Source organism: Prunus persica, chromosome G2, assembly GCF_000346465.2.
Source record: "Prunus persica cultivar Lovell chromosome G2, Prunus_persica_NCBIv2, whole genome shotgun sequence".
NCBI classification, from domain to species: domain Eukaryota; kingdom Viridiplantae; phylum Streptophyta; class Magnoliopsida; order Rosales; family Rosaceae; genus Prunus; species Prunus persica.
In genome coordinates, this window is record NC_034010.1 from 29262081 (window position 1) to 29285766 (window position 23686).

The following is a 23686-nucleotide window of genomic DNA, read 5'->3' on the forward strand; positions in this document are numbered from 1 at the left end:
GAAATTTCAAGGCAATTCATATGAGTGTAAAAGTCACATGTACCTATATATGTATGACATGAAGAGTCAAAATATTGAATTTTCAATATTGACAAAAATAATGTGTTAAAACTTATATATTCATAAAATATTTGATGTTGAGAACTTGAGATATATTATTATTAGTATTAACTTTTTTTATAGAACTTGAGATGTATATATTATAAGCGCATCACAGAAGTAGAATAAGAATTGTAACAAAAAAATGAACATCCCCAGTCACAAGCAGTGTACAACGTTCAACAGCAGCTTACAGAAGTATTTCACCCCTATAAGAATACAAATACCTGAGACTGAGCGATAACTACAAATTTCACTCTTTTTCCCACTTGGTTTTAAATTTCTTCCGCTAAGCCACCATCGTTTCATTAAACCCTGGCTTCTTGTTACCTCCGGAAACCCTAGCAATCCTTCAAAGCCTTTAGTTTTATGGTAATTCAAAAACCTTCTCTTTCTCCCCCACCCCCCTACTTTTAAGTGTTTTCTGTGTTATTACTCTGTTTGTTACTGCTTCAAGATACTTCCTTTGAGCTATCTTTTCAAAATTCTTAATGATATCTTGGTGTCATGTTTGGTTGCTAAGAAATAATGGAAAGAAAGGAAGAAAATTAGCTTCAAGATTGGCTTTGGGTGCAAGATGTTATTTTTTATTTTTTATTTCTTTCCGTGGGGGGTTTTCTTGGTAACGAAAGAAAGGGTCAAGGCGAAGTGATGACTGGGTGTTGGTTTCTGAGGTTTATGTTCTATTTAGGTGCCAAGAATAAATGGGAAAAAGAGAAGGAATTGTAAGTTTTATATGCGCCTAATGCAGTTGGTTGATTTTTCTTGTTCTTTTTAGTTATTCAGCAACCGAAAAACAAAATAGTTCTTTTAGATAATGGATGAGTAGAACTGGTGAAATTATGCTCTTTTCTTTTGTGACATACTAGGCTTAGTTGAAAAAGTGTGTTTGAAAATTATTTTTGGCTTCTAAACGCTTGAACAACATGCTATTCCTGTTGCTTAATCCTCTTTTGTACTCATTTTCTGATAGATCAGGTCATCATTCGTTTATATTGGACTCTCTGAATTAGCCATCCAAGAAAGCTGAAGGGAAGATCTCTAATCAAACAAAAGGGCACAGTTCACATGCATTGAAGTGAAATGAAGATGGTTCAGGTTTTAGCATAATTTAATTATCTTTGCAATCTGTGAGTCATAGGAGACTTTGTTAATCCGGTAGACAATGATAGCACCTGAGTTTCTTTATGGTACCACGGCCACCAGGATGAATAGGACATGCTGCAAGGATCCTTAAGTTACTCGCATTGAAAAAAGTTGGGAGAAGTTGTTTTGGTTTCTTTTTTCATGTTAATAAGCCAGTGTTATTGTATGCAGAGCTCTTGGTTGTTTGTTTTCACAAGTGATTTCTATTTTGGCCTACGTATCAAAAGAAGGGGAAAAATTTAGCCATGACATTTGCCATATGACTGATTTGTTTACCCCCTCCTTCTAGCTAACGTCATGAGTTGAATGCAATACATCTATTTCATAAGTCTTGTTTGCTTTTTTGGGCTTTATATCACCAATTGAAAGGAATTTCACAGGATCCACAGAAGTCAACAGAAAAGCAGTTCTCAAAGAAAATATCAAATGACCCCCAGAGTGACCAACAGAATAGCATCACCGAGGTTCCAAGCAACAAGAGCAGAAAAATCACACGTGAAGATATTGAAGTTGTAAGACATTTTCTAACTTATATCTGTTTGAGCTTGAGTATGATTTGTTCAAAGGATGAAACTTAATTACATTATTTTGCTTTGGTACAATAATGAATGTTGCAGGTCCAGAATTTGATTGAGAGGTGTTTGCAGTTGTATATGAACAGAAATGAAGTCATCAATACCCTCTTAGATCGTGCTAGGATTGAGCCTGGCTTCACGAGCTTGGGTATGCCACTATATTATTCCACATAATTTCCTTCGTTTTTTTTTTCCTCTGGATACATGGGAATAAAGCCTACCTCTGCCTTCTGCCTTTTCTTTGACATCTTCATAATTTTTCATTGTTCCCAATGCATCATAAGTATCATTAGTCAATGGTGCCAAGGAAGAGTTTGACGTTGTAGTTATATTGCTGCTAGTTCAAAATCTTTGATGTTCCTTAGGTTAATCCATAAACTTGGTTTCAAAGCTAATCACGTTAGTTGATATTCATTAGATTTTAATTGTCTTTACAATAATAACAGTGACATTATTATTTGATTTTGGATTTAGAACTTCTCATTTCATCTCTTCATGGAATGGAGGCCATTCACTCATTTGACCCGAAACTCGTAGGTATTTAGTTTGAACAGCTAAATTTGATTGAGAAGCCAGTTAACTGTTATCCCCACTGCATTATTCAGATATGTGTTCTTGCGAACATATCATTTTAGCTATCTGGGGTCATTTTTGGTAGTTTTCCTGTAATTTCTTTTTTTCCAATTCATTCCACTTAATAGATGGCGTGTTGTTCACCATTCTGCTAATTATAAGGAAAGTACTGCATCCTACCACATGACCAAAGGTTGGTAGGAAAAATCACATATGTTGTTTTTGGTCAATGAAACCAGAAATTGGAGCACATTTTATTATCATGATCTTTTTTCCAACTGCTCTAATGGGCCTCTTTTTTGTTTTCTTTGTTAACTTAGTACTGCAGAAATTGGAAGAAGAAAATGCAGAATTTTTCAAGGCCTACTACATAAGGCTAAAGCTGAAAAATCAAATTGTTCTGTATAACCATTTGCTAGAGCAACAATACCATCTGATGAAAGACCAAGTCCCTCCAGAGGTTCCATTGCCTCGTATGCAAAATGGAATGCATTACATGCCTGGTATTTCCTTCTTATAGAACTTCCTGATTGTTCCAGGGACACTCTAGCATTCTAAATTCTTATTGAAGAAAAGAGGCTGCATTCCGTTTTTTTTCTTTCAATACCAATGATCAGTTTTTGAGTTCCAACTTTGTTAAAAAAAGAAAATTACAACTTCAAATCAGAAAAATAATTGAGGGGAATTCGCTCTTAATTTGGTTACACCTCATTTGGTTGATTTGTTGAGTACATGATAGGTTAATCTCTGTATGTTTTCTTTTTTTTATGAGTTCTCATCTATGGGAAAGAAAAACGCATAAAAGGATGTAGATGTTTTCAATTAGACTGCTTTTAACTACAGTTGATTTAAAGTACTTCATAACTGATGATTATGAAGTGTTTTTTTCTGGTCTGTATCTTCTCGTATTCAAAATTCTTCTCAGTTTTGTTGTTGATTTCTTTGGATGTTGGTGGCTATTTCTAATTGAATAATATGCCAAAAATATCATTGTAAAGCGATGCTTTATTTCTCTTTTGTTTATATTTAGCGCAGTTCACAGTTCATCTATGGGGTACCCCATCATGCAGCAGCCTCCAATTCCATCTAACCGTCATCACCAAATTAGTAACATGGGCACTACATCTAGTTGTCATGTGGTAAATGGAATCCCTGCTCAAGGACATTTCCACCATATGCCACTAAACTGTGGTAACGAGTGAGGCTTCAATCTCATATCCACTTTTTTCATTACTTTCCATATGGTTTATCTTGTATGGTGATAGCTACATTTTTCCTAATGAAATCTCGCATTCAAAATCTTATTCTGCTAATTTTCTTGCTAATGTTCAACATTTGCATGTTTTGTTGCATTCATTTAAACTTCAATGAAGGATTTTCATGTCCAGTGGTAGCTGTTATCCATATCTGATAAAGTTTGTGTGTGTCAATCCAACACATGCACAGTCCCCTTCATTTATGATGTGTTCTTTATATAGCCTTACTGTTTGGCTCCTTGTTGACTGATGTGGACAGAAGCCTAGCTGATGCACCATCTATCATCCCTGCCAGTGGTATCAAGACAGAGATGCTTTCAAGTCCTGTATCAGTGGCATCCAATGGACAATTTCCTTTCACTCCATCAGAAATATCAGGGCTAGGTGTGGACACATCAGTGCTTGACTCTGCATTTACTTCTCATTTAGCAAATTTAGAAAGGTTGGGTATTGGACCAGATGGTGGGACCAGATGGCCTAAGGAGACCCTTCGATCATCGGGGCAGTCTACTTGGAATTTTGGCCTCTTTGATTCTACTGCTGAATGGCCAAACTTGCAAGGTAAGATGCAGTTTTTATTGATTCACAATCCTATTTTGAAGAACATGGGAAGTGGTCCATTATATCCAGGCAGAGTTTTATTGCATAAATTTTCAGTATTTGACTGTTACTGAAGTTAGCATGCTCTTGTTATTTTTCATTTATTTATTGTTTGCATGAACAGATCTTGGAGCACTGGGTAACTATTCGGGTTCACCCTTTCTGCCTCCTGAGTCGGATGTTGTTCTTGATTCACCAGAGCAAAATGACATGGGTAAAATTGAATTAGATGGTTCCTTCCATATTATATTATGTGTTAAGACAGCTAAAACTAATAAGTATTGCACATTATTGTGGCAGTTGAGGAGTTCTTTGCCGACGCTGGCTCAGGTCAAGGCTCTCAATCAGAGTAGACTTCTTATGCGCCAAGGTGAGAGAGGTCTTGTGGAAGTATTTGGAGGACCTCTCTGGTGTTTAGGATCAGATAGCTCTATCAACTTCAAAGTCCTGATCCTCAAGGAACATATGGTACTCTTTGAGCAATTTAACATCTGATTTCCATGTAAATTTTGAATCTCGAGTTGTTCCGGCAAAGAAAATAGAAACAAAATTTATGTTAATTCTGATGTTAATTGATAGGTATAATTTTCCAAGCATAAGCAAATGAGGGCGCCGTTCAAATTCTGTGATCTTTTCAAAAACTCGCTAGAACTTTGCGAGAAGCGAGAGTTCATAGAAACAACCTACAAATACCTTGGGAACAAATCGTTATGCGTATTAGATTTATTAAATTTATTAAACTCGGATACCCAAACTGATAATACCTTGGCAGATAGGGCATCATACAATACAGACTTGGAAGGAGAAGGTTCGGAATGAAACCCATCTTCTCATTACAAGAGCAATTAGGAAACAAAACCGATGAATAAACAAATTGCTTTCATTTCTATAAAGCACTCAGCCACTTGCATGTGCAAGTTTAAAAATCGATTACTTAAAAAATGTTGATAAATCCACCCATGCAATATAAAGTTTCTAAACACGGTGTTCACTGGCAGGCTCTGCTTTGTCGTGGTGGAACTTCACCACAATGCATGTTATATTGTCTGCACTACCGCGGCAAAATGCAACCGCCGTTAACTTTCGAGCTGCTGCCTCAGGTTGTTCTTCTGTTTGGGCCACTTCAACAGCAACCTGACACGAGGCATAAATAGATAAGCAGGGTGCTGGGGTTTATTTAACCAGAAACCCAAAAATTAGTCGCAAATAGAACGAGATCTTATCATTGCAACAGGCAATTGGCAAGACACCTGTTTATGTACAAAAACAGAACTCGCTCATCTCAGAGTCTGAGCATGACTGGACAGGTGCACGTGTACGTGTCAAAATTGACGGTTAGGGAGGGGTAGGTTTACCTCATTTGGTACCACGTCCCATAACCCATCACTAGCAAGCACGATAAATTCAAATTCTTCATCCACCTCTTGGTCCTGAAAAGAAAAAAGAAAAACTAATGAAAACTTATTTTCTTTAGCTTCCAATCTATGGATTACGCACATCCATCATATATAGAGAATACATATATGCTTAACCAATATAATCCTTCCTTACACATACAATCATGACAATACTCCTCGGATACAACATGCTAACAAATTACTGTTCACCACATTCGCTACTTGGCTCCTACACCATGACTAGAAAGATAGAGGAAAAGACCAATTCACCGAATGGATAGATCAAATACTCGGTAATTAAGCCAGGATCACACAAGAATATCAATGGTCACCTGGATCTCAGGTTCTGCGACAACAAATTGTTTCAACATGCGGTTCCCAAAAGCCCGAGACATAGCCAGCACACCTCCTACCCTCCAAGTGCCTGAGAACATAACACAAAAGTAGGTGAACTAAATTTATGGAATTGCAGTCAAAGAATGAAAAATGCAGGTCTGCATCTGTGTTTGGATGGACTGAAACAATGCAGTAATTTTGAAGTTCATACATCAAATTATGAATGTGCACCACATGAGGACACCGGGAGTGAGACCTGAGTAAGACATTATCTGTTTCTATAAATTTATCATGACAGCCAACATATAGAAAATGATGTTTCCATGCTTCAATTAGAGAGGTTTTACTTGAGAGTCTTACCTGCCCACATTACAACACCCCCGGCACTTTCAATTCTCTTCCTCTCATCACTTCGATTTGGTTTGTGATCCTCAGATAAAGGAATTGCTGCCAAAAACCAGGAAAAAAAAGGCTTTAAAAATCCAGCATATCAAAGTATTTAAATTCTTAACATTCTATATACAACATTTTCAGCATATTAAAGTTGGAAACATGTCCAATATACTTCATGACAAGTTCAGTTAAGCACTATCAAAATTTTAACCACTTTTAAATTACTCCTAATGCAATTATTACCTCTTCCTGCCTTTGATATTATTGTACGTGAATCTCCAACATTGGCAACATATAGATGGTTACCAACCAAGACTGCTGTTGAAGCAGTAGAACCATCATCACGGTATGTATCTCTTTCAGAAGCCAAGAAATCTGCATCCGTCTGTTGATACGATTCACCTGCAAGCTCACCCAAGTTACCCAATAGAACCAAACAACCAAACAGACCCATGTCACAAGGTGAAAAAGTGTTCGATGCAGGATCCCACACCTTGATGAAATGTGGGCGTAAAACATTTCATGTCCTAAAAGACATGAAGTTAAATATTTTCACCCGTATGGGATCCTGCATCAGAAAAGGGGATATGCTACAATCATATAGCCCTAATGCTTCATTATAAGTGCTGCACAAATTTGAGCCATCAAAGAACTTGGACGCACTAATAGCTAACTTCGTGTCTGTAATAAATAGTGGATGCTTCACGAGATTCTCAAATAGATGCTCCTTCAAATATTCAGCAGCACGAGAACCACCATGACCTGTAAAGACACACAATAATTAGAAAATCCTGAATCATACTAGTAGGCAAAGTACTTTCTGCTTCAGCCAACAGGCAAATCCTTATATTTGATTGAAGCGTCAGGACAAGTAGATCCTAGGAATAAGGTCGAACTTGTTTAGCATAAGTTCATAACCCTCAGAAATATGCAAGTAATATCAACCTACTCCATGATTGAAATAATAAAATGATTTTTTTCTTGTGGTTCACAAATAATAAAAAGCTTTTATTATTTCAATTCCTAGGACAATTACCATGCGTGGCATCTAAAGTGGCAACCATTATCAGATTCGCTCACCTTTTGCCACTGCAATTTCCCAAGGGGTCAGCCACTAAATGGTTGCAACTATGTTATAAAAAATAAAATAAAAAACCAAAGTTCATTCCACGTGTCCACACACTCTGGATACCATTTCACACACCTTCTAAGGAATGACATGGAGCATTATACTAAAGTAATCATAAATTTTCCCTTTCTCTAAGATAAAGATGATAAGGAGAATCTAACCATCGAATATTCCAAACAGGCAGACTGTTTGCCCATCGATTTTGGACATCTTAATGTCATAAAAATCCTCCATGGTTGCTCTTTTTCCCCTGAAACTTGAATAGCCGCAACTCAGTTTTCCGCCTTCACTGTGAATGAGACAAAAAGGAACACGAAGTTAATCCAAATCGTATTTCTTTCACACCTACTATAGTTAGATCATTCAGTATCAAAATGCTTCTACTTATAGCTCAATAAGAATATTGATTTTGCCCATATATTTCCCCTAAAAGAAAAGGAACAAATAAGGAGAATCCATATAAACCTTTTCAAACCCCCGCTGGTATATTCACCATCTTCATTTTTGTCTGGCAGCACATCAAGAATGGAGCCCCGTTTTTCCATCTCACCTGCATCAACCATCATCCTTAAACTCGTCCTAAATGCTCGGTTCCACGGATTGGCACACTTGCGAATTCTCTCAAAATTGTTCAAATGCACCCTTGCTTTTGTGAACTTTACTATATGGCCAGCTTGAGCAATCACACTCCTTATGCAAATTTTGCATATCATCTAAATAGACCCGTCTGGCTTTCGGTGCCAAATCTTCTGTAAATAATTGCCCAGCAAAAAAACATGAAAATCACTAAAAGATACCAATGTAACTCAAAATGATCCCTTTTCTTTGCAAATTGTCCACACACAAAAATAACTTCTTACAAATAAAATTCCAGTAAATTGAGTCTGCTACAAATATATAACCACCTAAGCATCATTGAGCTAAAGTTTATCTAAGAAGCAATCAACAAAATGATGAAACATACATACACATTTCCTGTTTTTATTACTTTCCTCAGCGTCTCACAAAATCAAACAGGAAAAATTGATAAGTTTACAGGCAGCAAAACACATACGCATCCACACAGGCAAAGAAAACCAGATCAAGAGCTAAATCAGATCAAATTTTGCGATGAAATTAACGAAAAATACTTGAATTTGATAGCAAAATTGTCGCTGGAAATCTTCGTGTTTGAGCTCCGAAAAGAGTCGGATCGGATCGGATAGAATATACCGGGCTCAAACGAAACGGTTCGGGTTGAAGCAAGTGGAGGATCCGAATCTAATAGCGTAATCCAATCAGCGCCATACGTACATGCATATATGTACAAGATACACGTTTCTCACTCCAAAACCTGATAGCATCTGAAACCCTAGAGATAGAGAGACTGAGTGAGATTCAGGAGGTGGATAAATACAGTGAGACACTAAGCGAAAGTTGAGAGAGAGAGAGAGACCTTGCCACCGAAGAGAGATGGCAACGTGGCGCTTTTCATGCATCCACTTTAGCAATTATACGGTGAACCCGCGTTCACAATAGTTTTTTAGACCGCTAATGGTAGATGCCGCGTGTTCCTCATCTCTGCGTTTAAAAGGGTACGCCATTCGACGTTGGGGTCGTTTTGGTAATCTTACTGTACATACGATTTTTCTTAATTTCATGCGTCTGCCTATAATTGGGGTTAGAGCGTACATAATGGACTCTCTAAACCACTTTCTTAGACAAATTTTAATAGAGAATTGAAAAAATATAAAAAATACAACTCCAATCATGCTCACTATTCACCTAAACTATGAGTATTTTAATCTTTTAATTAATGCTAACTATTTTTTAATAGAAACTAGCCCCTTGACACATGCTCACGCATGTGCCAATTGGTTTTCTTTTTCTTTTTTATTTTTATTTTTAGAATTAAGAAAAAATAACAGGGTAGTTATGTTCCATAAAAGTAGGACCTATTATCTTATTTTGTTTTTAATTTTAATTTTTTTAATATTAAAAAAATATGAATTTACCATATTATCCTCATTTAAATAATAATTTCAATTCTTAATGTTTGAATTAACAAAGGGCATTTTCTGGTATTTTGAATGTTTCACCATTCTCTGCCTTTTGCTTTATATATATAGATGAACCAATTAAAAAAAATTTATAGCATTTATAACTCCCTAAATTGGAGAGTATGATAGGAGTTAAAATGTTATAGAGAGCTCCTAAAATAGCTTATATATATTTTTCATTAAATTTAACTAAAAAATAGAGAGCATGGTTGCATATGCTCTTATATCTTAATTTACTTGAAAATCATGCGTTGATTATGAATGGATCACATGTCAGAATGTGAGATAGAGTGCATTCACAACCTAAACATGTAAGTTTTTTCACTAAACGTGGCAATGGCATCATATTGGGACGTATAAAATGTTCAAAAAAATTGCTTTCTCCAACCAAAAACAAGTCACAACCCACACATAATTTCCATCTAATCATTGATTTTATAGGAAAATAGAATCCTATTCATATATGCTAGACTAGGGATTATGAGCCTCTGTATTTAAAGTCCACATATTTCTCCGCATTTCGCTTCATCTAAGCCCCTATAATAATATAACGACTTAAAATATAACAACATCAAAATTAACATATAAATGTTAGTTTAGTTTAGTTTTTTTTTTTTTTCCTAAACTTATGCTAGCTCCCGTTCTCTCTCTCTCTCTCTCTCTCTCTCTCTCTCTCTCTCTCTCTCTCTCTCTCTCTCTCTCTCTCTCTCTCTCTCATCTTTGATTATAAAACTCAAGAATAAATTCAAGTATCATTACGGTTAAATTATAACTTGTGCATTTGTTTGTGTTGAAATAAAGAGCTTTTATCTCAAATGGTCCTTGAGGTTTGTGAAATTATCAACTTTGGTCTTTTGTGTTTTTTTTTTTGGCATTATTGGTCATTTATGTTACACCTCACACATTAATTTGGTCTTGCCGTTTAGGTTCTGTCAAAATTTCTGTAAAATTGATGATGTGGCACATATATGGTGCCACGTATCCAATGAGATAATGCCAAGTGGGTCTAAATAAAAAATTACTTTAAAAATATGGTTTTAACATTTAAAATCTAAAAAACTTAGAAAACTAAAATAAAGAAAATAAAAAAAGAAAAATTGCCACTCCCCCCCTCCCTGTCTGATCTCTTTCTCCTTCCCAATTAAAATCACATCTTTTTTCTTTTTCTTTTTTTGTTGTTGGGAGAAAAAGGCGATAGTATTTTATTGATATGAGAACAAACAACTAGTACAAAAACAGGGTCGTTGAGTATTAAGCGAGTTTCTCTACATATTCGAGCTCAATCATCGGTCTAACTAAGTAGCCTTACCGTCTCAACCACAAGCAGGAGCAAGAACCTTGCCACTAATAGAAAACCCCATTCGTCCCCTTAAGATAATGTTCGTAAAAACTACTAGTTAAAATCTTAAAATAAAACATTAACAAAAAAATTTGGTGGTTCCTCAAACCAACTAATAGTAGCCCTAATAATCACAGCCCCTGTTTTAAGATAAGTTATGATGATATGGTTTATTTTATTGAAAAAAATTGTTTACTTTCATTTATTTCCTAACTTTATATAACTGTCATTACCTTAGTTAAAGCTGTTAATTAATTACTTGCATAGATGGTAAACTCGAAACGAATTTTAGACTTGTTTGGCATATTTCCTAGCCTAGCCAAACAAGAAAGAAATCTCTAAACGAAAACTTGAGTCAACCTAACAAAATCAAATGAGTGGATGGCGGCTTCTCATAAGTGGGAAAATGCTATTCCTATCCGGACTATTTTTGGCTCAAATGTAATAAATCTCCTTAGCCAACCAATGGAACTTACCCTAACGATACGTCACCTCTTCAAAAATTTCATGTCATATTCCTTAATCAATAATCTTTAATTTAATTCAATTTCCTCCTAATATGTAACATTCACTGTTATTTTACGACAACGTAATTATGTTTTTTACTTTTTACCCCCCCGTGGTTTCTGAAAAGATTATGTGGCTGGTACTTTTGAGTATCCTGGGCGGAGTCTTTGTGGTGTTGTTGACTGTTTCATTCACAGTACTACTCACGGTCACGGGCGTAAAAATATAATACGGTCCAGTATTTCCAATTACAATCAAATTGCCGCTCACAATATTTCATACGTGTCTATTTATTATCTGAAAATTGTTATTTTATCAGTAATTTAAAAATACTATCTATCTATCAATCTATTAATCAAAATTTATATAATTTTTTTTATTTACAACAAACGCATCAAATGAAACATCATGATGCTTTCCTACTAGTGTTATGAAATAGGCAACATACACATCCTTTTTAGACTTCATTACATGTGTACATATCTTTTTTTTTTTCTTTTTTTTTTCGTTTTCGATGACGGATTCTTATTTTTTTTTCCTCATACATTTTGTGAGTTATTGTCTGTGGCTCTCTCTCTTGGACAAATTATCGATAATTCCAACTAAAAACAATGATTATTATAATGTATTTTTAATAACATCACTTATCGTTATCTTTCTCACGCCATACTTTTAAAATACCACAACTTTAGCAAGTGGGTTCTAAAATAATTTTACATCTGTGATCATGCTCTAAAGAAAACAATTTTGGGTTCAAAAAGACAAAAGCTGACTGAGCACAGCAGATAATTCAGGTGGGATTTCTTTTCCAATTTCGAAAAAAGGAAATTCTGATTTCTTAAAAAAGGTAAATAAAAGAAAAAGCAAAAAAAAAGCTGCTATATCCCCGGGAAGTGCGCGGGTACAAGTTGAAGTTCACTTTTTTCACACATCGGCCAGCGTACGCACCGGACCGAAAAGTAACCGCAGAGAGCGAAACGTATAAAATGGTATTCTTTTTAAAATTGTTTTCTTCAGCACAGAGTGGGCCCCAGAACAGAAGACTTTGTTTGCCTAGATCAGAATCGCCAATCGTCGTTCGTTGGACTATCCTTCCTCTCTGTCTGAGTGTGTCTGTCTTAAAACCGAAACTTTTAGCCTATAATTTAATCACGAGGCCAACGCTGAGTCAGACTCACAGACTCACAGACTCGGAGACCCACTCATCCTTCCCTCTCTCTCATTGCCCAAGACATTTCCGCGAACCTTCTTCCTCTCTCTCTAAAACTGATTGAATTTCAAGCACAAAAAGCTGTCTGGGTTTTTGATAGATAATCAAAGGGAGGACTTTCAGTTTTCCACCATGGACAACCTGCTCGTTTAATCACTCAGACTTCGTTGTTTGGTAGGTTATGTTCCTTCATCCTTTTTTCTTTTTGTTGGGTTTTCTCCTATTTTCAATATCTTAATTATTTTTTGGTTTTTTTTTATACAAATAATTATTTTTTGGTTTCAGTGACATAGTTTTTCCCCCAAGGTTGGTTTTGTTTTTTTTTGTCTGTTGGAATGTTTGTTCTTTTGAATTTAAGTTCATGATCTTTGGTGGACGAAGATACGATTGAACTTCCAAGTCTTTCGAAAGTTTAGGATATAAATATCTTTGCTTTCTCCCCAATCCCAACTCATGTTTGTTGTAATGATTTTATTTTTGTTTTAAAATTTGAAATGTAAGAGGTCCTGTTGGTCCATTTGACAATATTGTTAAGCGGGAAATTATTCTGTAGTTTCCTCTCTGATGAAGATTATAAATTTGTTTTTTTGTGTTATTGCATATTTATGTAGTTTTGTATGTGTTAACAATGAATTTGTGAATGTTGTATGGATGGATGCCTGCTGTTTTGATGGGCTCTTCCTTAAATGAAGATGTTTTGGTACAGATATTTAGTTTTAGTGCGACGTCTGCTTTTTGAATTGTGGCAAATGGCACTTTGAGACTTGACTGTTCGACCCGAAAAGTTCCCCCTTTCGTTAGTAATTTTAGGACCCATTTTGTTTTTTTATTTATTTTCCTTTTCCCCGTCTGTGAAATTATAATCCTTATTTCTTTGTCCCCCAAAATGGAGGCTTTGATTTATTTGACAAAAAATGAAAGCTTCTATTTTCAGTTCAGTTTATTTTGCTCATGATTTTGGTTTTTTTTTTCTTTCATGAACTACTCTGAATCTTTCTTTAGGGGGACGGACTTTGGGAACTTCGTGGTGCATAAAGAAGTTCTTTGGGTTCTCCAAACGTTCAGAGGTTGAACTTCCATTTGGAGATTTTATCGAAAGCAGGTTATAGTCATGAATTTTCATCAAGAGAAGTTCGTCAGGTTAGTTCAACAATGGTGCTAACCTTATGTGATATCATGTTCACTGTTTTGCATCCATATAACTTTCTCGCTTCCAGAACCAAACAAGTTAGAATTTTAGATGCTTCTTTGCCTGCTATGCTTACTCTGAAAGTACTTACCACGTTTGAAAAAGAAAAAAAGTAGTATTTACCACAAGTTTTACACCATTATGTTTTTTGGACTTATGTTTAACTTTTGCATGTGATGTTAGATACTTGGAAATCTTCTGACGGGTTAATTAAATTGGATTCGTTTATTTATATATTTTTGAAATTCAGGTTTCAGGATTGGACCTCAGAGAAAAAGGTTGAGCCGCTGTATTCTCCAGATGATGAAATACACGCAGGAAAATTCAGAAGGACAATCCACTCGGTGTCAATGAAATTTCAAAGAGGGTTGGAATCTGGTTCTGAGAGGATTAAGAAGTCATGGAAATCCTATTCATTTGACGGAGTTATTGCTAAAAGCTTTGGTTCTAGAATTCTTGATCCACAAGGGCCTTTCCTTCAAAAGTGGAATAAGATATTTGTATTGGCATGTCTAATTGCCGTCTCCCTTGATCCCTTGTTCTTTTACATCCCTGTGATCGATGATAAGAACAAGTGCCTTGACTTGGACAGAAAGATGAAGATAACAGCTAGCGTTTTGCGTTCATTTACAGATATATTTTATATTGTTCACATAATTTTCCAGTTTCGTACCGGATTTGTTGCTCCTTCTTCTCGAGTTTTTGGAAGAGGTGTTTTAGTTGAAGATGCTTGGTCTATTGCAAGGAGGTATCTATCGTCATACTTCCTAATTGACATTCTTGCAGTCCTCCCACTCCCACAGGTAAGGCTAACCTTCCTATGTCAGAAATCAATTAGTCACATACTGGAATTGATCAGGGCTTCATATCATGAGTTGCATTCATTTGGTGTTCGGTTACTCATCTAATATAACAGGTTGAGGAGGGTCTTTATCCCCCTTACGCTCTCTGCACAGGATTTTAATGTCCACTTATGTGCTCTGCACAGGATGGATACTCATGTTTTGGTGTTGCATTTATTCCTAAATTGTATCTGGTATCTGATACTTTGAATTCTGTGTATAGTGCGCTTAATTGTAGTGAATGTCTTGTTTCAATTAGAATGTTATGCATATTTTGATTTTACCTTGGACCACTAATAATTATCTATGAAATATTCCCAGGTGGTTATAATTTTCATTCCAAAATTGGGAGGCTCTAAATCATTGAATACAAAGAATTTGCTGAAGTTTATTGTTCTATTCCAGTACGTGCCAAGGGTTATACGAATATATCCACTATATAGAGAAGTGACAAGGGCTTCCGGCATACTGACCGAAACTGCTTGGGCAGGAGCTGCATTTAATCTTTTCCTTTACATGCTTGCCAGTCATGTAAGTTTGATCATGATGTGCGTAACTGCGATATAATTGTCCTTCTTTGAATATTCTGATTTTCAAGTAATATGTTGTGCTCTTAGGTACTTGGAGCCTTTTGGTACTTGGTTTCCATTGAACGTGAAACCACATGCTGGAAAGCAGCCTGTAGGAACAATACTACCATATGCTCCCGTGATGATTTATACTGCGATACTGCGAATGTTTTGAATAGGACCAAATTCTTTTTAAATTCTTCATGCCCAATACAAGAAGAAGATAAATCACAATTTGATTTTGGAATATTCCTTGATGCCCTTCAATCTGGTATTGTAGAGTCAAGCACACATTTTCCCCAGAAATTCTTTTACTGTTTTTGGTGGGGCCTACGAAATCTAAGGTGTGTTTATACAACTTCTTGTAGTGTGCACTCTTAGGGTTATCTGATGCTGAGCTCAAAACCAGTAGAGTTAACTTTCAAAACCAGTATTGGTATTTGGTTATTTATCCTTGGTATTTTCATTCTGTAGTTCGCTTGGTCAAAACCTTGGAACCAGTACATATGTTTGGGAAATCTGCTTTGCAGTCTTCATTTCTATCGCTGGCTTGGTGTTATTTTCATTTCTCATCGGAAATATGCAGGTTGGTACTTGGTGTGTTTGGATAATAGCTGTTCTGAATTGGTGTAATATTTTAAATTAATGTTGTGCGTGTAGTTTTAGGAATTGACACTTCCTCATTTCTATTTATGTTTTGAGGTTCTGACGAAATTTAATTTCTTTGAAACAGACATATTTGCAGTCTACAACCACGAGATTGGAGGAAATGAGAGTAAAAAGGAGAGATGCGGAACAGTGGATGTCCCACCGCTTGCTCCCTGAGAATTTGAGAGAGCGCATCAGGCGGTATGAACAGTATAAATGGCAAGAAACCAGAGGTGTTGATGAAGAGAATTTGATATGTAATCTTCCCAAGGATCTTAGAAGGGACATAAAGCGCCATCTCTGCTTGGCTCTGCTTATGAGAGTGAGTTTGCCCACCATTATTGTCTTCTTAATTAGTATGCCTTTGTATGTGAATGGAGTAATGGTGGTATTGTATTGTTGGTGATCATGAACAATCTTGTTAGTGCGTTCACTTCAGGTCTTATTCATTTTTGAAATCCTTACATCAAACCACTAGATATTGATTCTTACTATGTCCTTGAATGCATTTAAGGTACCAATGTTTGAGAAAATGGATGAACAACTGCTGGATGCAATGTGTGATCGTCTCAAGCCAGTACTCTATACAGAGGAAAGCTACATTGTTCGGGAGGGAGACCCAGTTGATGAGATGCTCTTCATAATGCGAGGCAGGCTTTTGACTATGACCACAAATGGTGGAAGAACTGGTTTCTTTAACTCTGAATATCTCAAGGCCGGTGACTTCTGTGGTGAAGAACTTCTCACATGGGCTCTTGATCCCCACTCATCATCTAATCTTCCCATCTCGACCAGAACTGTCCAAGCCCTTAGTGAAGTTGAAGCCTTTGCTTTAAAAGCAGATGACTTGAAGTTTGTAGCCTCTCAATTCAGGCGGCTTCACAGCAAGCAGCTCCGCCACACATTCAGGTTGTACTCACAGCAGTGGAGGACTTGGGCAGCTTGTTTTATACAAGCAGCGTGGCGACGTCATTGTAAAAAGAAGCTAGAAACCTCTCTGCTGGAAGAGGAGAATAGGTTGCAAGATGCACTGGCCAAGGCTGGGGCTAGCTCCCCAAGTCTTGGGGCCACCATTTATGCCTCACGTTTTGCTGCTAATATACTTCGTACTATACGGCGTAGTGGCACGCGGAAGGCAAGGGTGCCAGAGAGATTACCAGCCATGCTACTTCAGAAGCCAGCGGAGCCTGATTTTACTGCTGAAGAACAATAATTAGGGGGGTATATAGAGGTTTTGATCGAGTGCAAGCTTTGGTTTGTTGCGTAAAATGTAACATGCAATCATTTAACTGGACAAAAAGGAAGAAAAATGTAATTGCATAATTGTAGTGTGTCACATTTTGTTGTGTTGGATCCGTACCAGTTGTGTAAATTATCCGTTTCGTATATGGCAATGCATGATTGTTTCCTGGTTTTACAAAAGCTTGAATTTTTGTTAGCTTTGGATAAATCTGGCCGTTAATTTTAAAAAATGGTCGAATCGATGGCGTTAGATGATGGCTCCTGTGATGTCAGCGCCCACTACCGGGCATCTGCTTTGTGTTGGGCGAGTATAGCTTAGCTGCGCGTCATGCGCGAGTGAGCTAAGGCCCTCCAATTTTTCCGCGCCAGCACACGTCCACCTTTTGTCTCCCCTGGGCCGCATGCTTCAGATGAAAAAATTTATCTATATTATTATGAGATATGATTTCTCCACTCCCATTTTCTCTACTTACACTCCTTTTTGTTTTTTTTATACTTTTTAATCAATTTTGCTCATTCTCTTTTTTATTCTACCATTATCCTCCATTAATTTCTTTTTACTTCACTTTTATATTAGTTCTTTTTCTTTATACTTAATTTTCAAACTTGTACTCTATTTTCAGTTTTTTTTTTCCTTTAATTGAGTAAGAAATTAAGTTGTTTTTTTTCCTTTAATACTGAAAATGGAGTAAGTTAGAAAATTAAGTATAAAGGAAAAGAAATAATATAAAAGTGAAGTGAAAAAATAAATAAATATAGAGTAAGGGTAAAATAGGAAAAAGAAGGAACAAAATTGATTAAAAAGTATTCAAAAGCAAAAACTGATGTAAGTGGAGAAAAAGAGAATGGGAAAATCGGCTCCATTATTTGCATCAAAACATTATCTCCGGGAGTTTCACTAACGTTACAATTTTCAACCCAGAGTGAGAGTGTGAACCAGTAAATTGGTTGACTTGTTCAGTCTCCTTCTTCTTGACTGGAGGATTGAAAAATTATAAATGTAAGGACTTGGAAGATACCCCGTGGACTTGTTCGATAGAGCTCCACTTTTTAGAGTGGCGCTTTGATTTTTATGAAATCTTTCGGCAATTTCAGCTTTTTGCTTCTTTCTAATGGAAGTTCAAATTCCACGGTAAGTGAAATTTTGTATTTTGTATTTATAAATTTTATGTAATTCATGATATGAAGCATTGATCATATTGTCTATGAACTCCATAAGCTTGCTTGAGCTAGAACAGTTAGCAGTAGAGTTGTAAGCTCATTCTTGTTTGTTAAATTACATGTTCCATTCAGGGTACAGGGTTGCGATTTAGAAGAAAATGCTGAAGAAAAATTTCCCAAATCTAATGCTAATGGCATACATTGTTCAGGGAAAAGTTTTCCAGCAGTGGACTTGGTTGCAGATAAGTTGCATAAACTTCTAGGACCTGGTTTTGAATGGATTATGATTATCAGAGAAGCATTGAAATCTTGTTATGGAGTTTTGGCTTTTGGGTTGGGTTTTAAGAATAAATTTGTTAATCCCCAGGAACTAGTCCTGCTGCAACGGTGGAATAAGGTACTTCAAGTTCTGTGTGTTGTCTCACTTTCACTTGATCCTTTGTTCTGTTATCTCCTTATCGTCAATGATGAGAACAAGTGCCTTAGATTGGATACAAGATTGGGGAACATAGCTATTCTTTTGCGATCCGTCATTGATTTCTTTCATCTATTTCGCATCATCTTTCATTTCCGTGCTAGTATTACTATTATCACTCCTTCTCAAGCATCTGGAACTGGAAGAAACGAATCAGTTACAGAGCCTCCAGCATTAGTAGGGACATATCTGTTGTTGTGGTTCCTACTGGACATACTAGTAATTCTTCCACTTCCACAGGTAAGGAAAGCCACCCTGCTTAAAATAGTATTTGTATTGTCCGGTTATAAGCTCGAGTGTTTGTTCAACTTATAAGATTTTTAATTTTCATGTTGAACAACTTAAACTTTACATGACGGTATGAGCCTACGAGGAGGAGTTCGTTTTATAGAATTTTATTGCACATGGGATTGGTTAAAGATTCACTATGTTGGATCTGTCCAGGTGGTAGTTTTTTTCATCATTCCAAGATTAAATGATTCAAGGGTTTTCAACGCAACAAAGTCATTGAACTTTATAGTTATCCTTCAATATGTGCTAAGGGTTCTTCGAATCAGCTCCTGGTTGAAGAAAGCTACAAGGATTTCTGGCTTCCTTGCTGAAACTGCAGGGACTAAAGCTGCATCTAATCTCTTTCTTTATATGCTTGCCAGTCATGTAAGTTTACCATTTCTAGTTGTCTATTTATGACATCTAAGAGTGATGTGAAGGCTGCAGGCAAAACATAAGGAACTTATTAAGAAACTAAATATGATCCTCTTGGAATAAATTCTGACAGTCGAGGGTTCTTCTGGCCCTGCAGGTTGTTGGAGCCTTTTGGTACTTGTTCTCTATAGAAAGAAAAGCAGCATGTTGGCGACAAGTCTGTAAAAATCCTGCTGGTGGTAATTACTGTTCTTTATATTGTGGTGATGACACATTTGAAGCCACCACACTTCTGAATGACTCTTGCTCTGCAAAGACACCAAATTCCACATTTGATTTTGGAATATACTCTGATGCCCTTGAATCTGGTGTCATCAATTCAGCAGATTTTGTACAAAAGATATCTTACTGCTTTTGGTGGGGACTGCAAAATCTGAGGTTTGTGCACATCAGATCCATCCTTTGTCAAATTAAACCAAGTCATATAAATAATTGTTGAACCACATAGTTTTAAGTATGGGAGATTCACTATTATACCCAATATGGGGGCCCAAATTATAAAAATATCCTATATAAAATGGACTTTAGAAACACACCCAAAGCCCATTTACAACATAACAAAAAAGCTTTTAACTTCTTATAAATTACAAAACTGCCATCAATTTCTTAAAACAAGCCCAACCCCAAAATCTCATAAAAATACCCAAAACACTCAATAGGGCATCAAAGTAATTTAATAATCAATATTAAATTCAATAAGGCCAGCTATCATTTTTTGGATTTTTTTTGGGTTTGTTTATAGGAATTCAATTGTGTAGGGTTTATTTATAATATTAGTGCTAGAAATGGGTATATCACTAAATATCTCTTTAAGTATTGTAGATTTTTCTTCTTGCACATTTGTTTACTAACTTGCGATATATTTCAATTCATATCCTGCAGCTCCCTGGGTCAAAGCCTCAAAACAAGTACCTATGTGTGGGAAATCTACTTTTCAGTAGTAATTTCAATTTCTGGCTTGGTATTATTTGCATTTCTTATTGGAAATATGCAGGTTAGTATTATGAATACATTTATTTCAGAGCTCTCAGTTCCCCTGCTGCTAATTCTTATATCCATTCATCTAAATGCATTGTTGTTGGATAATACTCAGAAACTAGACTTCATTGACAAGAATGTTCAAGTCCTCTGGGACATCACATGATGAGCTCTGTTTTGTTGTGGAACAGACATATTTGCAGTCAAAAACTGCAAGATTGGAGGAAATGAGATTGCAGGGGCAAGATATAGAATTGTGGATGGCTTTCCATTCCCTTCCTCGGAAGCTTAAGAAGCGGATACGGCAATATGAGAAATACAAATGGCAAGAAACCAGAGGCGTCGATGTGGAGAATTTTCTGAATAATCTTCCCAGGGACCTCAGGAGGGATACAAAGCTGCATCTTTGCTCAGGTCCACTTAGCAAAGTGAGACTTGTTGAATTTGTCCCTCCCTATAATTCTTGTTGAAATTTATCAAGAAGTCTTGTACATGATGAGGAGATGATATTTTGGTAGGCCACGGCTTTTTTGAACTTATTTGATTTGATGCAGGTGCCAGTGCTTCAAAATATGAACAAACGACTGCTGGATGCAATCTGCGAGCATCTGAAGCCAGTGCTTTACATAGAGCATAGCTTCATATTTCGAAAGGAAGATCCGCTTGATGAGATGCTGTTTATCACGCGTGGGAAGGTATTGACTTACACTGCCAGCACTTGCTGTGAGGGCGCTAATTCTCTCGAAAAGGGTGATTTCTATGGAGAAGAACTTCTGGATTGGGTGCTAAAGACTTGTCCGGCTCCCACGTTATCCAACCTCCCCTTCTCAACCAAAACAGTCCAGGCTGGGACGAAAGTGGAAGTGTTTGTTCTCAAAGCCTTTGATTTGAAACATGTGGTCTCTAAATTTTGGTGGCTTTTCAGCAAGGAGCTAAGGAACTCTAACAGCTTTGGTTTAAAGCAATGGCAACCGAGGGCAGCTTGTGTCTTGCAAACAGCATGGCGCCGCCACAAAAGGGAAAAGCTTCAAAAGTCTCCCAGGTTGGCAAAAGAGGGTAGTCTTTCTGCCGCTGATCACCTTGCTGTCTCAGAAACACAGCATAAGTAGGTATGGCTAATGAACTGTTAAATCATTGATGTATTTGCTATATGCTTGTTAATTTACTTCATGTTAGTTTCTTTACATCGAGATATTTTCTCCAACTGGCACCCTTCGATTGCTATAATATGGCTACCAACAAACTGCATTGCATATAGCTAGTCATTGCAAACAATCAGAAGCCAATATATAAACTGACAATAACAACTAAAAATCATGAGAATTTGATATAATAATTAACCTACATAGCTAACTTAAGCAAAATGTTTGATCATAACAACTCCAATCCGTTGCTTTAAGGATTTAAAAAGAATTACATTATGATTGTTAAAATTAAAAAAAGGGAAAAAATTGAGTGAATATTGGCGCTAAAATTCTATTATTTATTTATTTAACGTAATTTATTCTCTTTTAGCTTTAATTTAATTAATTTCTTCTGGCTACTTACCTTTGATTTTATTCATCTGATGATTGCCGTTCAATTTCGATCTATCTCTATTCTATTATTTGATAGGCAAAATAGTAATGCTACATTTACCACATTTTTATCCTACATTTTTATACCACATAATGTGGCATGTCCATATCATATGTCACATTAATTAAATCAATGAAGTTTATTTTAATAAAGAGAGTTTAATTAACAGTTTTTTTGAAAAAGTGTTAATAAATCATAAAAGAAAAGAAATGTTAAATCATTTTAAATAATGTGATTGTCCACCTCATTTACCACATAAGGTGGTATGGTAATGTGGTAAGAGTAGCATTATAATTCAAAGAAATCAAACCCAAAAATTGATAGAATCAATATACAGAAAAGTTAACCAAATATCTTACATCCATATATAATATATGAGACTTGCATGTTTATGATATCTCATATACCAACTCCTGCCTTTTTAAAACACTTCCACTCATTTGCCATGATAAAGGGCAAGGGCAAGACAAGGGTTGTTACTATTTATGTGAATAGTGGCAGCCCTTGCAAAAAGGTTTGTGGTGTTTCCACCCATTGCCATAGCAACTCAAGAGCAACCACTATTCACATGAGATGTGAGGAGAGGAATTTGTATAGAGTTTTAGTGTGGGAAGTGAAGAATATGACTAAGTATTTATTTTTAAAAAAATCTGAAATTTTTAGTATTTTTTCATATTTTTTTTAAAAAAATTTCGTTGCTAACGTCAGCAAACTCATGTTGTTCTTGCCTTCGGGCCTGCCTAGGCTTTTGGAACCCACCAGCTATCCGGGCTGCTGAAGCCCACTGGTACGTGGAAATGGGGCTTGGGGTCCCTCCTGCGCTGGCCAAAGCTGGCCACTGGAAGTGCTCTTAGCTTCAACCAAATTGCCATAGTGTTGTGAGGAGATGAGACTTGCAGTATAACTATAAATCATACTGTATGGCGCTTCCCAATAATAAAACTGGAGACGCTTGGGAATCAAGTTTCTAGTGTTACTTGTTTGATGGAACCACATCTTAGATCCATAAAGCAGGAAACATGATCCTTGTTTTTCCTGAAAAATATGGCATGCTCCCATTCTCCACAAGGCCGAACAAAAGTTCTGAACATGGGGGTTGCTATTTTGTAATCTAAAATCCACTCTTTTTAACTACAATCTTTCAACATCCATATCTCAATGCTCCATGATGATGAAAAAAAAAGATCCACGATTGCCAAACACCCCCCTTATATTAAGCAAATTCATGTCATCAAAATGGAAAAAACCATCCAATAAGTTGGGATGAGATGTCCAATTAAATTTCTCTTTCTTGAAATCAAAAGAAATTACATGATTCCCATGCAAGCTTTCTTCTTTATTTTCGCCAACCAACCAATGCATGTCTCCATCATGTGCTTAGACCACAAGAAGGAATTGAGTCTTTCTCACTCCACGACGAGCTTGTGCCCAGTGCATAAACGTGTGCCACTCAAAATTGAGTTCATGATTTCTGGCAACACAAACAATCTTGAGGGTGTTGCTTATATTATCAAACATCGAATGCCATGTTACTCGTTGGGGGAGTGGCATGAGTGGAAACTTTAGAACTTCCATCCTAAGAGGGTTAACTATGAAGCATGGATCTTTGCATCCAATCTACTTTTGAAGGAAAAAAGTTGCTAAAAACACAATCTAGCTCGAAACGATTTCCACGACTTAGAATCTTTGAGACAAGAAAA

The 23686-nt window shown here is 36.3% G+C and overlaps 4 protein-coding genes across 14 annotated transcripts; 3 read left to right on the forward strand and 1 right to left on the reverse strand.

Moving 5' to 3' along the window:
- LOC18785485 lies at positions 233-4845 on the forward strand. 3 transcript variants are annotated; one of them, XM_020556142.1, is made up of 9 exons: positions 233-471; positions 1073-1197; positions 1626-1757; positions 1863-1968; positions 2714-2896; positions 3429-3591; positions 3909-4210; positions 4374-4463; positions 4550-4845. In XM_020556142.1, exons 2-9 carry the CDS (start codon positions 1183-1185, stop codon positions 4600-4602), a joined length of 1044 nt encoding a protein of 347 aa, XP_020411731.1. In that variant the 5' UTR covers positions 233-471; positions 1073-1182; the 3' UTR covers positions 4603-4845. The 3 variants fall into 3 exon arrangements, with proteins under 3 accessions (XP_020411731.1, XP_007218250.1, XP_020411732.1); XM_007218188.2 differs by having other exon boundaries at positions 1078-1197; XM_020556143.1 differs by lacking the exon at positions 233-471 and adding an exon at positions 513-824 and having other exon boundaries at positions 1078-1197.
- Positions 4940-9033, reverse strand: LOC18784853 (probable protein phosphatase 2C 76). 6 transcript variants are annotated; one of them, XM_020556138.1, is made up of 10 exons: positions 8940-9033; positions 8635-8855; positions 7970-8253; positions 7666-7793; positions 7039-7137; positions 6619-6777; positions 6343-6429; positions 5979-6070; positions 5605-5679; positions 4940-5383 (listed from the first exon to the last, which is right to left on the reverse strand). In XM_020556138.1, the coding sequence occupies exons 3-10, from the start codon at positions 8215-8217 to the stop codon at positions 5225-5227; spliced, it is 1047 nt and encodes a 348-aa protein (XP_020411727.1). In that variant the 5' UTR covers positions 8218-8253; positions 8635-8855; positions 8940-9033; the 3' UTR covers positions 4940-5224. The 6 variants fall into 6 exon arrangements, with proteins under 6 accessions (XP_020411727.1, XP_007218247.1, XP_020411728.1 ...); XM_007218185.2 differs by having other exon boundaries at positions 8635-8948; XM_020556139.1 differs by lacking the exon at positions 8940-9033 and having other exon boundaries at positions 8717-8933.
- On the forward strand, positions 12499-17269 carry LOC18784850 (cyclic nucleotide-gated ion channel 1). Its single transcript, XM_007220167.2, has 8 exons — positions 12499-12773; positions 13602-13739; positions 14039-14591; positions 14952-15161; positions 15248-15543; positions 15674-15785; positions 15933-16169; positions 16362-17269. The coding sequence occupies exons 2-8, from the start codon at positions 13711-13713 to the stop codon at positions 17058-17060; spliced, it is 2136 nt and encodes a 711-aa protein (XP_007220229.1). The 5' UTR covers positions 12499-12773; positions 13602-13710; the 3' UTR covers positions 17061-17269.
- On the forward strand, positions 17959-23096 carry LOC18786777 (cyclic nucleotide-gated ion channel 1). Of its 4 annotated transcripts, none has more exons than XM_020558601.1 (8): positions 17959-18221; positions 18383-18965; positions 19170-19382; positions 19528-19808; positions 20313-20424; positions 20600-20836; positions 20963-21517; positions 22731-23096. In XM_020558601.1, exons 1-7 carry the CDS (start codon positions 18202-18204, stop codon positions 21515-21517), a joined length of 2001 nt encoding a protein of 666 aa, XP_020414190.1. In that variant the 5' UTR covers positions 17959-18201; the 3' UTR covers positions 22731-23096. The 4 variants fall into 4 exon arrangements, with proteins under 4 accessions (XP_020414190.1, XP_020414191.1, XP_020414192.1 ...); XM_020558602.1 differs by lacking the exon at positions 22731-23096 and having other exon boundaries at positions 19528-19609; positions 19754-19808; positions 20963-21683; XM_020558603.1 differs by lacking the exon at positions 22731-23096 and having other exon boundaries at positions 19528-19609; positions 19757-19808; positions 20963-21683.

Bases quoted from the DNA above. Each gene is read 5' to 3' on its own strand.
- LOC18786777 (XM_020558601.1), top strand. From the start codon at position 18,202: ATGGAAGTTCAAATTCCACG. The intron at 18,222-18,382 runs GTAAGTGAAATT...TGTTCCATTCAG, and splicing joins ATGGAAGTTCAAATTCCACG to GGTACAGGGTTGCGATTTAG. The intron at 18,966-19,169 runs GTAAGGAAAGCC...GGATCTGTCCAG, and splicing joins TAATTCTTCCACTTCCACAG to GTGGTAGTTTTTTTCATCAT.
- LOC18785485 (XM_020556142.1), top strand. The intron at 3,592-3,908 runs GTGAGGCTTCAA...TGATGTGGACAG, and splicing joins CCACTAAACTGTGGTAACGA to AAGCCTAGCTGATGCACCAT. The intron at 4,464-4,549 runs GTAAAATTGAAT...TTATTGTGGCAG, and splicing joins ACCAGAGCAAAATGACATGG to TTGAGGAGTTCTTTGCCGAC.
- LOC18784850 (XM_007220167.2), top strand. From the start codon at position 13,711: ATGAATTTTCATCAAGAGAAGTTCGTCAG. The intron at 15,162-15,247 runs GTAAGTTTGATC...TTGTGCTCTTAG, and splicing joins TTTACATGCTTGCCAGTCAT to GTACTTGGAGCCTTTTGGTA. The intron at 15,786-15,932 runs GTTGGTACTTGG...TCTTTGAAACAG, and splicing joins TTCTCATCGGAAATATGCAG to ACATATTTGCAGTCTACAAC.
- LOC18784853 (XM_020556138.1), bottom strand. From the start codon at position 8,217: ATGATATGCAAAATTTGCATAAGGAGTGTGATTGCTCAAGCTGGCCAT. The intron at 7,794-7,969 runs GTTTATATGGAT...TCTCATTCACAG, and splicing joins ACCAGCGGGGGTTTGAAAAG to TGAAGGCGGAAAACTGAGTT. The intron at 6,071-6,342 runs GTAAGACTCTCA...TTATGTTCTCAG, and splicing joins GGGTGTTGTAATGTGGGCAG to GCACTTGGAGGGTAGGAGGT.